General features: G+C 44.6%; 1 protein-coding gene across 10 annotated transcripts in view; it reads right to left on the reverse strand.

Moving 5' to 3' along the window:
- LOC137104390 (histone-lysine N-methyltransferase 2C-like) overlaps positions 1-13,397 on the reverse strand; it is a 57,314-nt gene that overhangs the window by 39,839 nt on the left and 4,078 nt on the right. For all 10 annotated transcript variants that reach the window (XM_067485463.1, XM_067485461.1, XM_067485458.1 and 7 more), the window contains exons 2-13: positions 9,918-10,154; positions 9,349-9,428; positions 7,805-8,390; positions 7,366-7,545; positions 7,185-7,207; positions 6,939-7,022; positions 6,746-6,855; positions 6,513-6,663; positions 6,262-6,433; positions 6,015-6,129; positions 5,765-5,928; positions 7-5,084 (exon numbers count right to left, since the gene is read on the reverse strand). In XM_067485463.1, the coding sequence (XP_067341564.1) occupies positions 7-5,084; positions 5,765-5,928; positions 6,015-6,129; positions 6,262-6,433; positions 6,513-6,663; positions 6,746-6,855; positions 6,939-7,022; positions 7,185-7,207; positions 7,366-7,545; positions 7,805-8,390; positions 9,349-9,428; positions 9,918-10,153 (6,979 nt within the window). In that variant the 5' untranslated portion in view covers position 10,154. The remainder of the gene's footprint in view (positions 1-6; positions 5,085-5,764; positions 5,929-6,014; positions 6,130-6,261; positions 6,434-6,512; positions 6,664-6,745; positions 6,856-6,938; positions 7,023-7,184; positions 7,208-7,365; positions 7,546-7,804; positions 8,391-9,348; positions 9,429-9,917; positions 10,155-13,397) is intronic.

The following is a 13,397-nucleotide window of genomic DNA, read 5'->3' on the forward strand; positions in this document are numbered from 1 at the left end:
ACGTACCCACAGTGCCTTCACACTCCTCAGTCTGTTGGTTTTCCGTGTAGGTGGAATCAGTGTAGCTCCCAGGACCAGCATCAGACTGCACATAACTAGCAGGATCAAGACTGGGGCTGTTTTCAGGCTGCACAAGGATGGCAAGGGCAGGGCACACAGGATCAGCACCAGGGATAGCCCCACACCTCATTGGGCTAGTAGGACTAAGATTGAGACTAGCCTCTGGCTGCACAGGGCTGGTAGGATCAGGATTCCAAGCAGTGTGTCTGTAACCTGAACCTACAGGGCTACTACCAGGACTTGCAACTGAGCTACTAGAGACAGAGCTATGCTGTGGAGCATCAGATGAGAATGCCTGAGGAGGGCTAACCTGTGACAAAACAGAGTGTGGTTGGCTAGTGGGTGTTTCATTAGTGTGACTAGTGCTAGGCATCGCAGTGTGATCCTGAGTGGAACTAGAATGGCTGTAGCTACCATGGCTTGGACTAGCTTGAGTCAATGTAACATCAATAGGGCTGGCTGTTCTTTGATCCAAGAGGCTCAACAAGGCAGTGCTTCGCTGGCTTTCATCAGCAGACCTGTGTGGATTAGCTGGAGACTTGCCAACCTGCCTAACACTAGCACTGGTGGGGCTAATAGCAGATGACTCATTGTATAGGGGACCTAGAGGTGTGGGGCTGGTCTGTTTGATACTGTCTGAAGGCTTAACAAGACTAGTACTAAGATTAACTGTTTTGGGCTGAGCAGTGCTCTCACGTGCAGTACTGGCTGCCATGTCAACATCAAGACTTGAACTGCCCAAAGTGGGGCTCAGTTCTTCTACAGTAAGGCCAGAGCTGGTTCCAATGTTGGGAGCAAGGCTATTTTGGGGGCTACATGTGGGGCTGTGATACGTTTCACTGGCCTGAGCTGATCTGTGATGTGGGCTAAAACAATCACCAGATGTACGTGCAGGACTGCTGTATGTTGTGTTAGCTAATGAAGGAGACTCTGATTGGAGTGGACCTGCATGGGCACTACTAGAAGTGCTCTGTATGTGAACAGGACTAGTTTGACCAGCAGGACTAGACCTAGGTGGACTGTGGATGATGCCAACATCAGTTTTGCTAGAGGAGTGGGGACCAGTCTGGCTACTATGGTCTGAGGTAATATTGCTTAGGCTGTGGCCAACAGTGCTACTAGCTGGGCTAGCAGAAGTTGACCTACAGTGTGAAGGACTTAAGTTAGCTGGTGTTGGCAGGGGGCTTGCCTGTAGAGAACTGCAGATAGTTTGAACATGTGAGGGAGTTGATTGACCAGGATCTGTTGTACTTTGACTTGTCTGAGTCTGTGCGAGCTCTGCAAAACTGAAAACCGAAGGACTTGATTTCTCTTGAGCATGAGAATCCATCAGACTGCAGCCCTTTTTATCTTCTGCATTGTCTGGACCAGCTAGAACAGAACTAATATGAACTGCACTGTCAATAGTGGAGGTACAATAGCTGGTACTTGCTTCTGACTTAAACAAATGACTTAAATTGCCAACAGTTTCTTCTATCTCCTCATTTTGACACGACTTAGGTTGGATGGGTCCTGTTAGCCCAGCCGAGGGGCTCGCTGGTTCTATTGAGGATGGTAGAGGTGATGCCAATGACTGGTTGACTGGTTTTGCGTAGGTGCTTGGTTTTACAGTTACAGGACTAGCTGGCGGTGATGTGGGGCTAGTATCTACAGTTATGGTGCTGTCATAAACAGGGCTAGTCTCCATTGGCATAGGACTACAACAGGCCCGAATAGAGATGGCAGGGCTTGAAGGCATTTCACTGGCATGTGTGGGGCTAACACTGGCTGAGCTAGCCTGAATATGCACTGGGCTAGTTTTACTTTCAGTAGTTTCTCTGCAGCATGATGGGCTCTCAGAAGGACTCTGATCAATGTGGCTAGCTGCTGGAAGATTTTCCTCCATTTCAGCACATGCTGAGAAAGCTAGGCTACTGTGTTCTGCTGAAGTGCTAATGTGAATGAGGCTTTCTGGTTTGGAGATGGCAGGGACATGTATAGGGCCAGAATGGTTAGGGCTAAGTGTGCTACTCACAAAACAAACAAACTGGTTTGGGAGTTGACTATTGGGGGACAATGTTGCCACTTTACAAGTGGACCTATGAAAGACAGGGTTACTTTCCAGTGTTTGGCCATCAAGGTTAGGATTCGGCTGCACAAGTCTATGCTCCAAGGACTTCATCTCTGTAGTACTGGTTTTGATGCATTCCTCTGTGACTCTTGACTGCGTATCAAGCTGCGGAGAAAAAAGGCTAAGCTGAAAAGGTCTAACACCCTGTGTATAGGGGGCTTGTACTGGGCTAGCAGGCTGTGACAAACTACACTGTGTGGGCTTGTGTGGGAATGATGGGCTACATGGAGCTGAAAAGGGCCTTCTTAAGGCATGATTTCTTGCCTTCTTGGGAGACATACAGTAGATTTGTGAGAGGCCATGGTCCAGTGTAGATATGTCCCATGCAGTCCCACGTTCAGGGTTCTTTTGATCCAGTGTAGAGTCAGCATACTGCATGGGACTCTGTGAAGGTGATGTGCAGACTTGCACATGACTATGGATTCCTGTTTGTGTGGGATTGTGCTGAGGCTGTGGGACATTTGTAGGACTAGGTACTCTATTAAACCTTATAACAATGTGTTGTGCAGGACTGAGTGGTGGAGGGCTGGGAGGCTCTGCAGGACATGACTGAGCCCTAGATGGACTTAATCCTACATGGGTTGGACTGTTTGTCGGATGACTGTGTGGAGAATGCGGAGGACCACAATCCATAAGAATACCTTGCATTGGACTTTGCTGATGCTCTGAGGCCACAAGCTGACCCTCAGTCGAATTCAAGGTAAGGCTAGAAAGAGAAGAATTAAGCAGGTGAGGTCTATGCTGGGTCTGTGTGGAAGTCACAAGGTTAGGGCTTTGTGGCAGTTCTGCAGAAAATAGAGGGGATGAATGAGTCCTTTTTTGGAGTTCTGTTGGTTTAGAGTAAGACTGGGTAGGGCTTTGTTGAACCTCTGTGATTCTATGGTGAGACTGGGGATAGCTTTCCTGGTTCTCTGTAGAATCATGGTTCAGGTTCATTTTCTGGAGTGCTTCTGGACTAGGTTGGGATGATTGTAAACTTTTTTGGTGCTCTGTTTTATCATGGTTACATGGCCTTGTTTCAAGTTCTCCTGTACCTCTGTGAGATGGCAGAGGACTTTGCTGGAGCTCTGCTTGATTAAAAATGGGTGATTTAGGAACTTGTTGGGACTCTTGGGGGTCAGAGGGAGATGGTGGTGGATTTTGTTGTCCTGCAGGATCAACATGAGTGAACAGAGGACTCTTTTGGAGTTCTATGTAATCAGGTTGAGATGGTGCAAGGCCGTGTGGGAGTGCTGTGGCATCAGGATGATCATGTGTGGGGCTCTGCCAGAACTCTGATGAATCGAAGTGAGATGGCAGTGGACTTGTCTGGACTTCTGTGGAGTCAGGGTGAAAAGAAGCTCTTCTTTTTTGGATGTCTGTGAGATCAGGATGAGATTGAGCAGGATTTCTATGGAGATCAACTGGATCAAGGTGAGATTGTGTGGGACTTCGCTGGAGCTCTGCGGGATCAGGTTTTGATGGAGGAGATGTAACAGGACTTTGTTTTATAGTGGTGGGATCAGGGAGAGATGAAGCAAGAATTTGCTGGAGCTCTATGGAATCTGGGTGAGATGGAGCCGGACTTTGCTGGAGCTCTATGGAATCTGAGTGAGATGGAGCAGGACTTTGCTGGAGCTCTATGGAATCTGAGTGAGATGGAGCAGGACTTTGCTGGAGCTCTATGGAATCTGAGTGAGATGGAGCAGGACTTTGCTGGAGCTCTATGGAATCTGGGTGAGATGGAGCAGGACTTTGCTGGAGCTCTATGGAATCTGAGTGAGATGGAGCAGGACTTTGCTGGAGCTCTATGGAATCTGGGTGAGATGGAGCAGGACTTTGCTGGAGCTCTGTAGGATCAGCAGGGGACGGAGCAGGACTATCTTTAAGCTCCGTGGGATCAGGGGCAGATGGAGCAGGACTATCTTTAAGCTCTGATGGATCTGGGGCAGGTGGAGCATGACTATTTTGAAGCTCTAATGGATCTGGGACAGATGTAGGAGGACTATTTTGAAGCTCTGATGGATCAGAGACAGATGGAGCAGGAGTATTTTGAACCTCTGATGGATCAGGGACAGATGGAGCAGGATTATTTTGAAGCTCTGATGGATCAGGGACAGATGGAGCAGGACTATTTTGAAGCTCTGATGAATCAGGGACAGATGGAGCAGGACTATTTTGAAGCTCTGATGGATCAGGGATAGATGGAGCAGGACTATTTTGAAGCTCTGATGGATCAAGATGAGGTGGAGCAGGACTCCCTTGGAGCTCCGTGGGATCAGGGGGGGGCGGGGCGCTGCTTCCCTGGACCTCTGTGGGATCACGGGGGGGCGGAGCAGGACTCCACTGGAGCCCCGTGGCATCAGGGGGGGATGGAGCAGGACTCTGCTGGACCTCTGTGGCATCAGGGGGGGGTGGAGTAGGACTCCGCTGGAGCCCCGTGGCATCAGGGGGGGATGGATCAGGACTCTGCTGGACCTCCATGGAATCAGCAGGGGGCGGAGCGGGACTCCCCTGGAGCCCTGTGGCATAAGGGGGGGATGGACCAGGACTCCGGTGGAGGTCTGTGGGATCAGGGTAACATTGAGAAGGACTCTGCTGGAGCTCCATGAGATCAGAGTGACCTGGTGTAAGACTTTGCTGCAATGATATACATATGGTCTTGGAAGGACTCTGTGGTGGCTCTGAGCAGACAAGATGGACTTGGCTATGAGTGGTAGGACTGACAGGTGATGCTTCAGTGGGATTTGTAACTGGCGACTGTAAAAAGGTAAAGGGTGGTGCCTGTGTGGGACTGGGGGTCAGGGTTGAACTTTGTGGGAGTGGAGCGATTGATATTTTTATCTCCTCCTGAGGCCTGCAGGTGGAGCAGATGTAAGCTTCAGACCCTGCCCTGCCCTCCCCAGCCTGGACAATACACTCTATATGGACACACCTGAAACACATAAAATATAAAACTTGTTTAGCTTTAACTTTTTCAAAGTAAGTTCAAGTGGAAAGCCATCAAACACAAATTCTATTGTACCCAAGCCCAAACAGCAGTAAATTTGATACTTGAAAAAGAGCCAGGATACGCTTATGTCCTATTTACCAGAATTTTTGTTCATCAGCTTCCTGGAACTAGGACACATTTTCTCCAGAATTTAGAACATAACTATTTAACCTAGGGGTAGACATTACATTTTTTCAACTAATTATTATTTGGGCAAACAGCTGTAAAGTAAAAAGCAGACGGTCACTTATTTGATGCACCAACATCCAACATTAACTGTAGCACAGCTATAATGCTATGGCAGTTTAATGTACAATGCCCTACTTAGGGAAATTTCATGCAGCTTCTTTTAACATTAATGTTTGCACGTAAACTATGTTCAGGCTAGTAAAATTTGTCAATTTAAGGTAGAAGTGCAAAAAAACTTTGCTTTAATTTATATACACGTAAACGCTGCATCAAGTCTTAATGGGTGAAGTTAATACCAAGGTGCTTAGTGAAGGGAACACACACTAAAAAGGTCAAACAAGCAAGAGCAACACTTCTAGTGTAAAAAATCACTTTTTTGTTGGCCCAACTCATTACAGAGAATATCCATAAACACTAGGTGGACCAAGTGTTACCTATAGCAGCAAGTACAGGTGAGATACTCCTGTGGTGTGTAGAGGTTTGGGACACGGTCACAGAGAGGGCAGGGCAGGGCTGGGTCACATGATTCACACAGAAATGGGTGATTTGCCCACTGGCCTGATGACCTTACACCACAGCGGCGGCATATTTTGCAGTTCTGAAGGAGAGAGGAAGAAAGGATTTGTAAACCGAAGATAACATTCATCCAAGAGCTGACGCTGAGGGTGTAGGTGTTTGTCTTACCTTGCAGCTCCAACCAGTGCTTGGTGGTTGATCGAGAGGTGGTTTGAGACAGTGTGCGTGGTAAGCTTTATCACAGCCCTCACACACAAGCAGCGCACCAACATCATCTCGTAGCCTAACACACAGGAAGAGAGCCCAAAAGGTTGTGAACATGTCAGGATGAAACTTCATTAACATACTTAGAATATCAGCTTGGTAACATAAATCATGAATAAAAAGCCGGAACAGATGTGAATGCAACTGTTACCTGCATCTCTGACACACTCGACACCATTGACACTGCCATCCGGCCCGGCATAAAGGAGAGGGGGTCAGGGGGGGGTTCAGGCAGCTACCATGGTAACAGTTACCACAGCAAGAGCACATTAACAGATTGCTAACATCGCTCCCACCCGAGCACAACACACACTGTGAAGAGCCTGGAAAGAGACAACAACCAGGTCAAATTGCCAATTTACCTGTGTGTGTGTGTGTGTGTGTGTGTGTGTTTGTTTATACCTGTCTGTGTGTGGCGTGTACACCATGTGTGTCTCTGGTCCCAGTCCTGATGAGCTCCGGCTGCAGCAGCACACGGGAAGTGGTAGCTACGCCCACAGCCTGTCTCCCGGCAACACAGCGATGCCCCAAGCTGACGGCAGAATGCACACACCTGGATGGGTGAAAGACAGGGGGCAGGGATCAGATATGACCTGCTATTGACCAAACATAACGTGTTATTGATTAGATATTACCTGTGTGCTTCCAGAGTCAATGGCTTTGTCCACGTAGAGCAGCGATTGGCCTTCACCTCGACACACACCTTCTGACCAGGCTGCACACTGCAGGTGAGCACAACACTGACCTGCACACAGAAACAGGTTAAAGTACCACACCCACATTAAGAAGCAATTAAAGACAGAAGTAGATGGGGGTAGTTTCTTGTACCTGTGGGGTCAAACAGTGATTGGACATTTATGTCGTGTGGAAGGCCAATTGGTCCAAACTGCTCCACAAATTCTGAGGAAGATTCTGAAACATCAGGAGGCAGATTAACACACTTCCTATAGGTACAGTTGGGTGCAAAATTTTACATCCCCTTATTTTTAAATGGCTAAAAGGGTAAAACTAAGATTTAACATTAAAAAATGTATAGATTAAAGTTATAATTGAGTGAGTTAATATGGGACTCACCGCATTGTTCTGGACTGCCACACCTACACAAACACAAATTTACAATGTAACTGACTATATTAATTGATCAAACAGACTTAACAGTGTAACAACATTTTCCACCTTTTTCAAAAGCAAGTTAATATGTGTTATTATTTTGGCTATTATTTTGAAAGGGAAAATAAACAGAAAAAAAACTTACATGGGCAGGGCCTGGTCACCACGGTAGCAGTGGTCATGGCAGTCATTGTCTCGGTCAGACGAGGCGCGGCGGTTGAGGATGTGTAGCGGGATATAGCCCGGCGTTGGGCCGAACACCACCAGCCGACCTTGGCCCAGAGGAGACTCCTCACCACAGTAACAAAACGCACACAGCTTCAAACTGCAGGGACCAAGAGACACCAACAGACACAGAGAAAACAAGATTGAATATCATAAAGTTCTTCCACCATCTCACACACATACAAATACACAGACCATCAGGTAATTACCTAACCAATCTATAATAATGAAGGACTGCTGGTCAGCGATGGTTTCAATTGCTGAAACAGTCACAGATTTCAGAGTCTAAAAGAAGATCTGCTGCTTGCCTTTGTCACATCACTTTTTGACGATTTGGTCAACGTTTAGCACACACATACCGCTTTTTGGTGTGTCCCAGGCTGGGTGTGGGTGAGCCCCCTGAGTCCTCCGACAGGGACCGCTGGAACAGAGAGGATAGTGAGTCCTCATCCTCCAACCGGGGGCAGGGGGAAACCAGCAGACTTGAACAAGGACTCAGGCCAGGGCTCTGCTCCATGGGACTGGAGACTGCTGGACTCGCCTCAGCCCCCTCCATCTCCATAACAAGAGGGGAAGGACTGCAGTCGAACTCCATGGGGGAAGGACTGTGGGTCGGTCTGGGCCTGTCCTCCTCAAGGGCATCAAGAACTGGTTGGTGGCTGTGGGATGGGGATGGAGGGAGAGGGCTGAGTCGAGGTTCTTCCACAGGACTGGACGCTGAAAGCTGGGCAGCTAGTCTGCTTTGGCCCTCCTTCTCAGCACTGGGAGCAGTTTCTACAAGGGGATTAGAGGGAGGGGGGGCAGTGTCCAGCTCAGGTGGTGGACTTAGCCTATCCTGATTAGGTTCAGGGTCAGGGTCAGGATCAGGTTCAGGGTTGGGGTTTGTATTTGATTTCTTCCTGGAGGTTGAGCGACGGCGTCCTGTCGTCTTTTCCTCATATTCCTCTGTGGACCACAAACACACAAACCCATAAACACAAAACCACAGAACAAGAACAGCAGAGAACCAGTGGGTCACAATCAAATAATAAAGTGCAAGTTTAAAAAAAAAAAAAAAAAAAAAAAAAAAGGTACTTTAAACAATAGTTTTAAATTGTTGCACTGCCAAAAGAGATCTTTAGCAGAGCCGGTTAATTGGTTGTTCATCTATCTCTATTGATAACAATAGCTTAACAATCTCCCATAGGTTTAATTACAGTTTTCTTTGTATTTTTAACACTAAGGTTTGATAAATGTGTCAGTTCCCTCATAGACATGTACGTTAGGCCCGTGCAGGATGCCCAGAAGCTGACCACAAACCCTCAAAGTCCACAGTGCAACTCCTGGCTTCTGAACCTCTGCAACATATCACCCCCTACATCTCTCTCTCCTGCTACACATTTCCTGTCAGTGTCTACGCTACTACTTTCACATAAAGGAAGAAACACAAAGACCAGCATTTGTGAATGACAACCATGTGCATTTAGCTGCCTGCAGCACAGAAAAGCAGTTTCATGCTTGTTGGAAATGTCAGTTTGACAGGAAAAATAAAAGTTATCCCAAATTAACTTCTGGAGACAATTAATGCAAATCCAGCATTTCAAAGCAACTCATAAATGTTGATGCTGCATAACTAATTCCCTTCCCACCTTTCAAACCTTCTTTACCACTATCCACTCTAACCTCATATCCATGCCAAGCATAGGGTAGATAAGAGGGGATGTAGTCGTCTTTATTTCTGCCCCAGCCCTTTGGAACTCCTTCCCAAAAAACACTTGTGACTGTACCAACCACATACACCTTGGAGCCAGTGTAAACAGAGCCAGTAAAAGTGGGAACACCACCAGCATCTCTTGATTTAAAACGCTTCAACTTCATAATTTCCGCTGTGCTTTAAATGAGGGTGTGTTTGACATCTACACACCTGTCTTCTGTGGGGGGATTTTCTCCGTGGCATCCATGCTTTCTTCATCCTCTACCTGGGCTCGGCCTCGGCTCCGTCCCCTGCACGTGTTCAGCAGGAAAAAGGTGGCCAGTTCATTAACAAAGGCAAAGATTCTCGACTTTACGCTGCATTTGAAAATTAACCTCGCTCACTGAAGTCAGAGTTTCCATTATAGGTTTGACATTAAGATGTGGGGAAAAGCTTTCTGACTGCTAAAAATCAGCATCTTTGTAATTTGAAAGTTGTGTTCAAACACTCAGCTAAGGTTCACTAAGGATGCTGCAGATTTTTAATGCTATGCCGTTAAGTGTGAATAAGTTTACACACTGAGACTAAAGACATTTTAGAGGACCATATTTTACATTTGGGAGGTGTTTCTGTGTCAACACATGCACATTCACATGGACAACAGGTGAAGCATAACATTCCTCATGCTGTGAAACTGCACACGTTTACAACTGGTTGTGCACAAGCTTTAAAAACAAGGCCCCTGGTCGTAAAACAGTTTCTGGTCTCATGTCTGCATCATCTACAATCCGGCCACTTACTTCTTCCTTGATTTAGGAGGTGGAGGAGGTGGAGGTGAGGGAGGAGGAGGAAGGGGAGGAGGCATAGAGCGGCCACTGCTCCCATCTTTCCGAGGTCGCCCACGAGGTCTCCTCTCCAGGGCGTTGCTCGTGGCGGCGGCAGCTGCTTTGGCCAGCTGAGCGCTGCGTCCGGCCCGAGTGACTGGGGGCGGAGGACCTCTGTCCCGAGGCTCCTGAGACTGGGCCTCAGAAGGCATTCTGGGTAAAAACAAACAAACAAACAAACAGGGATGAGGTCACATTTGGTCCCTGGCTCTCTGCAAGTTCAGCAAGTTAAAGGCAAGAGTTTCTAACAGCAGAGAATAGAATAAATGTTTCATCTTTAGACAAGTCCGAGAGAGAAAGTATGATACAACAGCCAGGAGACAATTATTATACCCCCTTTTTCAGTAACTAATTATAGCTGTAATTACAGTATAGCACATTCTTTTATCCTATTTTAACTTATTTTTGTCCTAATGTCACACAGTTTCTATTTACACTAATTGATATTTGCATCCTTTAACTCTTTCTGCTCCTTTTAAGACACAACAGCATTTTGCCTACTTACTGTTCAGAATATAGTGTCTGAATTTAGGATTGGAGAGGCAGAGTGGACCCTACATTAATTGAGAGTGGGGATTATAACACTGCTGCCTCTATAGTGGTTGGTGGTGGAAGGCAGTAGGTATTTTTATGTAATGCATCACTGAGATAGTTTCCTTTGGAGGGAAGGACAACTCCAATCTACAAGGATTTGGATGAAGGTAGTCTTATGTGGCCAGACCCAATGTGTTAGGCCCTTAACCAGTTACCTCTAACAACTCCTGAGCTGCATGACATAATGGACGTACCAAGAATCTCGGTTTCTGTAGACTTTGCTCACTGAAATCAATGACCGTAGCCATTAAGATGCTGCAGACAATGCAAGCACTTTGCTTGACTCTCAGTCCTGTAGTAAATGTTGCAGATAAGCAAAAAGGTTCTAACCCACTACTGTTCTGAATGCAACACTGATAACCCCCCCCCCACACACACACACACACAAACAAGATGTCACTGCTGCTTTGTACAGTTAGTGTAAGTATTCAGGATCACAGCAAAAAAATCGACTTAACATGAATATACCAAGATGTTTGTGTGAGCAAGACTTCTGTAATCTATGCTCGAGCATTCACAGTCATGATACTGTAATCTTTATTATTATTTTTATCCTGATTTCCATCTTCTTTACGTTTTTCTGCAATTAACTACTTCAGCTTACTTTCAGCTAGAAACACCGTTCAACTTGAAAATGTTCAGCTTAATAAAGACATGACCTCTTCCTTTCAGCTTTTCAATATCTTGTATACATTTAAAAAATATATATACTTTCAGCTATCACCTTTGTATTATGGCTTTTAACATCTTTTAAGGTTTTTAAATAATCAGTTTTAGTTTGCGATACTTTTTGGTGAATTTTAGACTTTTCCATTAGTGTGTTTGCAGAATGATGGCCCAGCTAGAGTGGGTGACATTACACGGAATAACTTCTAGCCGCAACTTTTATTAACTTTTTCTTCTTTTCGTCAGTCAATTTTCCTCTTTCCTCCTTTCCTTGTGTTCTTTCAGAAAATATAACTCTCATACTAACAGGATTTGCAGTTCTTTCAGTATTTGGATAGAAGTGGAGAGTGTGCCTTCTGAAACTCCATTAGAGCCCATTATAACGGAGGTCAAGAAATTCCCCTTAAAACACAAACAGGGGCCGTTTTAAAATCGCCCCGCTGCCTACATTTTATTGTGTTTCTTCAAACAAAGTATATCAATGTTTTCAGTACAACCTTCTGCTGCTTTTAATTTTTTTTTAATAGGACTAATACTTTCACATTTTGCGAGGCAAACTCTGAGCAGTTTATAACCTGTCTTCAGCATATGTGAGTGACTCAGCAGGTTCAGAGCTGTTGTTGCCATGGTAACAAACAAACCGAATTAGGTCATGTGATGAGCCTCAGAGCTGTGTCCAAACACTGACTGACAGCTTTTCTCCGACATGATACACAGTGGAGACACACACACACACACACACACACACACACACCAACTGGAAACACACTTTCAAAATAAATGCTGTTTGATACTTTTATTCAATTTCAGCTTTGCTTTAAAAATTCTTAAAATAATGCGTAAGGATCCACAGAGCAAGTTTTTTTTAGTTCAATGTTGTGGTTGTGATGTGATGTTTTCATGTTCTCAAATGCATTTTTCTTTTTGTTGGTGGTGGAAGGCAGATAGATTAAAGCCAATCTTTTGGGTTTTGGACAAGACATATTTGTTGTCATCATGTGCTTTAGGAATATGAAATGAAATTCTGAAAATGTCTAATATATAAAATTTAAAAATAACACAATATAATATAAATAACGGAATCGGACCTCAAGCTTTACACACAGCAGTTCACATTCATGTTAAAACCTTTGCGTGTTTGTGGGATGTGGTCAATGGTAGCAGCAATGTTGAAATCACAAATGAACTAGCACTGCACCATATATCATTTCAGCCTCATCACTGCAATGTGTGCATGCGGAATATTAATTTCAAATTACGTGCAAGGCATATTAGGGTGATGCTGCTAACATGGTTATTTACATTCTGAATTCATCAGATAATCAATTAAATATCTGAATATATATATATTTTTTTTATAAATCTGTTTTTAAAATGTTTTTTTCTGAAATCTACCCTATAAATCTTTACTAACAACTAAAGTCTTTAGTTTGGAGGAAATTGAAATGAAAGCCGCTCAGAATTCTTTATTAAATGTGTCCACAGTGTGTGAGACTTGAAGCCATGAAAAGATGTTCCCAACACCTGCAGGAAGCTAGTTCACACAAAACCTACTGACATTAAAACATTAATGCAGTCAATCAATAACTTTAGACTAATGTGGATTTACTGACAAATCTCTCTGGATGCTGTTTCTCTTTTAGCCATTATCAGATTTTCTATGATCCAAAAACATCTTTATGACACTGTTTTAATTGAGAACAACCCATTATCAGTTATGAGCTAGTGGTTCTCTGGCTTTATTCATTTTGTCTATTAAATTTTTAATATTAAAATCACTTTCTTAAAATAAAAAAAATATCTTTCTTTAAATAAAAAAATCAAATCTTTAACTAAAATTTAAAAAAAAACAGGAACACATTACACTATGCTAGACTGGGCTGAGCTTAATGAAGTCAGTAGCAAGAGGCTTTCACTACTGACATTTTAAAGAGCAGTCATCAGCAGGGCTGACAACACTGATCACTGTTGTTTCATTGAATATAAAACTGTATAAAGACACGGTAGTCTGGACTGGTCACACTGAAGAAGGGGATCAAGAGCATCATTACTTAACATTTATCCAAACTCCCTCAGGAAAACATTGTAAGAGAGAAAGATGTGGTGAGTCTGTGTATTTGTCTGCCAATTAAGTTC

The sequence above is a fragment of the Channa argus genome, chromosome 19 (genome assembly GCF_033026475.1).
Source record: "Channa argus isolate prfri chromosome 19, Channa argus male v1.0, whole genome shotgun sequence".
In the NCBI taxonomy this organism is placed as follows: Eukaryota; Metazoa; Chordata; class Actinopteri; order Anabantiformes; family Channidae; genus Channa; species Channa argus.